The sequence below is a fragment of the Atta cephalotes genome (genome assembly GCF_000143395.1).
Source record: "Atta cephalotes unplaced genomic scaffold scaffold00042, whole genome shotgun sequence".
NCBI lineage: Eukaryota > Metazoa > Arthropoda > Insecta > Hymenoptera > Formicidae > Atta > Atta cephalotes.
In genome coordinates, this window is record NW_012130106.1 from 54,059 (window position 1) to 57,809 (window position 3,751).

Here is a 3,751-nt window from a genome sequence, read left to right on the forward strand (position 1 = left end):
TTACTACACACACACACACACACACACACACACACACACACACACACACATATACATATATACATACAATTAATGGTTTAAAAATGACTAAAAAGATTATATTTTGACTAAAAAATGAGACTAAAAATATTATATTTTGTTAAATAATTATTTATTTCTTAGCAATTACTATAATACATTATATAATAAAATATTTTTACCAATTTTAATTGACTCTCGTTTTTTCTGTCTATTCTATCCCTCACTAATTCGGAATTTAAATAATTTAATAACATTTCTTTTTGTTTCACAGTTACGTTCATTATTATTTTTCTTTTTGTTATAGGTTATAGATTATATGGATTGCTCAGTCGTCTATGTAATATCACATATGTAATCGCTATACATGAAAAATTTTACGTGAAATCTCAATGAATGAAAAATGAAAAATAAAAAATGAAAGATGAAATGTGAAAAGTTTCACGTGAAAATGATTGATCCCCTGATTAGAGGGGAGTGACGCGCTGAAAAAACAGCAACCTCTGGTGACTTCGTTGGAGTTTGAGCATCGCTTTACAGCTCCGGCACGATTCAGCGCGATTCACGTGCGCAACACGATTTTCAATGAGTACACCTTTAGAATGAAAACATCGGTAAAGCTGTACATGGAGACATTAGAATCCTCTTTAAACAACATTGGACCACAGTATACAGTAGCGCAATTCTATTCATTATGTAAAGCCAAAATCATAGCGCGCACACGCAAGTTGAGACATTACATACGGTAACGCCATCTGAATTTTTCTCTCACTTATTCTTTGTGTTTTCGGTCTTTCTCTAAATCATTGAAGTATTTGTGTAGCAATTGGCGATAACGACAGTTCGTATGCTTTTATGTCGGTGATGTTTTGCAAATTGTTTTAGATACTGATAGTGAAGTAAAAAAAAGTAAAGTGAAGTGAATTATTGTGAAGTGAAGTGCAGTGAAGTGAAATTAAGTGAAAAAGAATAAAGAAAGTGACAATTATCCTTCAAGAGAATTGTAGATCTGTCATATATATGATACAGATTTTCAATTCTCTTGCAGAAAACACTTTGATCTTAGCTCTGTTTCAGATATAAAAAGAAAATAAATTGTAAAGGAAATGAGTGGAAACAAAAATTAAATATTGTCCAATAAATGGATATCTTGAAAATTTAGAATTAGAAGGAAGACATTAGAATTAGAAGGAACATGCATTTAAATTTCCTAAAGAATATAATGATAGGTACCATATATTACCAATATTTTCATTATTATTATTTGTATAAATGCGTGTTTAATATTTTTTTACATTAATAAATTATTTTAACAGATGGTTGCAATGGATACAAGGAAGTGGGAGACTGGATTTAGAAGAAAAAGATCTGAATATTCTTCTAGAAATTATCAATTATGCTCTCTATGTTTTGAAGAGAAATGGTTTAAAATTAATAAAAGAAGAATTCTTCTTCATTAAAATGCCATACCCAAAATTTGGAAAAGATTTGACATTATTTAAAATAAGGTAATTTTATAATTATATTTTGGACTATCAATTTTAGTTTACTTTAGATTACTTATAGATATTTATCTGTTTTGCATGAGCTTTTATATTCTGTATGTAACATATATATAATTATAATTAAATTTTTATGCGTTGCAAACCAAATATGATATTTATCTATACATTATCATATTTAAAATCATATATTATTTTGTACATAAACTGCGTAGATTTTATATTTTATAATATTTATAATAAACAATTTCCTAATGTTTTCTTTTTTTTTCTAGACCATAAATTGAGTATAGTTACAGATCTAATAAAAGAAACTTAAAAAATAAAAAAATGCGTAGATACATTATAAACTTTTTATCATATTAAAATAAAGTTCACCATTTTAATTATAAATTTGTATTCCCCCTTTATATGCAAATATGCATACACACATGACACACACATATACATATAAATGTATATGCATATATAAATTACATATATATAATCTAATTTTATACTTTTTTATAATCAGATTTCTTTAATGTTTCAATAGATTAATCAGCGATTTCATTTACGATGAAATTTTAAGGCGTAAGAATCGTCAGGACAATCCACTATGATTTGTTAATTTCTTACGACTTAATTTTTAATGTCTTCAAATCTCATTGTAACATCGCTTTAGAAAGATATTATTTGGACTATAGACAGGGTAGAAGAGCAAGTGCGTATTTAGATATAACGCAAGAATTAGTCAATTAGAATTAAGAGTTCAAAAGAATTCTCGACCGTGATTGGCTTATTCTTACCATAAGACGGTACGTCACGGTATGTGAAGGTATGTGCGACAGTCTAAGAGAGTAAATGAGAGAGAAGTCTAGATGGCATTACCGTATGTAATGTCTCAACTTGCGCATGCGCTACGATTTTGGCTTCACTAGCATTAAATGTGCCGACAGAGAGTTGCGCTACTATATACTGTGACTGGGCACTGCTGGACTGCGCGCCGGGAGAGAAATCCCTACCCTATTCCTGTCGATTCTGTTTCCCCGCACCTGAATCACCTATCACGAGCGGCGCATGCTGACTTGCGCATAGTGTCAGTCTCTCTAGCCCAACGTTACGAGGTGAACCGTTACTACCACCGCCGCCGTGAGCGAGCGCTCGTCGTCTGATTGTCAATTACGTTCCATTGAAGCGCTATTGGCTAATACGCTGTGCGTGCGCGATACATACGTATATACGTATATACATATACGCACTGCGGACAGAATCTCGGCGATCCACGACGTGTGACTTCAGCACGCATTTTTTTGTGCGCGGCATTGCGATGATCGAGTAAACGGGCGAAGCAGTACACGAGGATTCTTTCAGATATTCCGCGGCGATGCATGCACGGACCATGGAAGACCTGTGAGAGCGGCATCACGGAAGCCGGGGGTATCCCGGATAAGGGGTGGTCGACGCGCCATACGAGAGGGGTGAGGGCGACGTGGACGCAGGAAGCGCGTGTTAGGTGGGGTAGTGGTGGAAGGGGGCTTGGATACTACTATCGGCCCATCGAGAAGAGTGAAAGGTGAGCGTTGGCGACGATTCTCGCCGACGTGCACATCCACACAGCTATTCGTCTGTCCACGGCGTCTATCTGACCGCCATGTTATTCTGGAGCGGCGATGTTATGTCGTTGGCGTCGCTGCTTTTGTGCCTCCTCGTGCTCGGCACAGCCGGCGTCGATGAGTCCGGTGAGTAAAGGAAAAGGGAAGGAAGAAAAGTGCAATGAGGTGCGCCGGAACGGCGAGCACAGATGCTCCTTTTTAGGGCATGTTCGAATTCTCACCCAAGTGCTCCTTAGAAAACTTCTAGATAGAAAACTCCGCTGAAAGTTTTCCTATGAGATGATTGAAATGGCTTTGGTCGAAGCTTTTTGAATATCCTACATAATAAGGTTGAACTACTCTCTCTTTAGCTTCATTTTTAATTTCGGAACAAAAAATAGTCATGTCATCCTTTAATGTTTGGTAAATAACAAGGAGTGATACTTGAGTGGCATTCGAGTGAGAATCTGAACATAGCCTTAGTTGCACTTTTGATGCTCTGTTCACATCGAGAATGAAAATATGTGAGAGAGAACTAGAGAAGCGTGGGGAAATATTGTAGGATAGGAAACTCGCCTCGATTTCTTTTCTATGAAAAACGCAACGCTAAGCAAAAACATCAGTTGCAACGATTGTGATAGTGTCTCTCTCTCTCTC

General features: G+C 35.6%; 1 protein-coding gene across 1 annotated transcript in view; it reads left to right on the forward strand.

The window, feature by feature from the left end:
• The first annotated feature begins 3,153 nt into the window (after positions 1-3,153).
• Positions 3,154-3,751, forward strand: part of LOC105622236 (tyrosine-protein phosphatase 69D) — a 34,402-nt gene continuing 33,804 nt past the window's right edge. The window contains exon 1 of the mRNA XM_012203660.1: positions 3,154-3,241. Coding sequence (XP_012059050.1) covers positions 3,154-3,241 — 88 coding nt within the window. The remainder of the gene's footprint in view (positions 3,242-3,751) is intronic.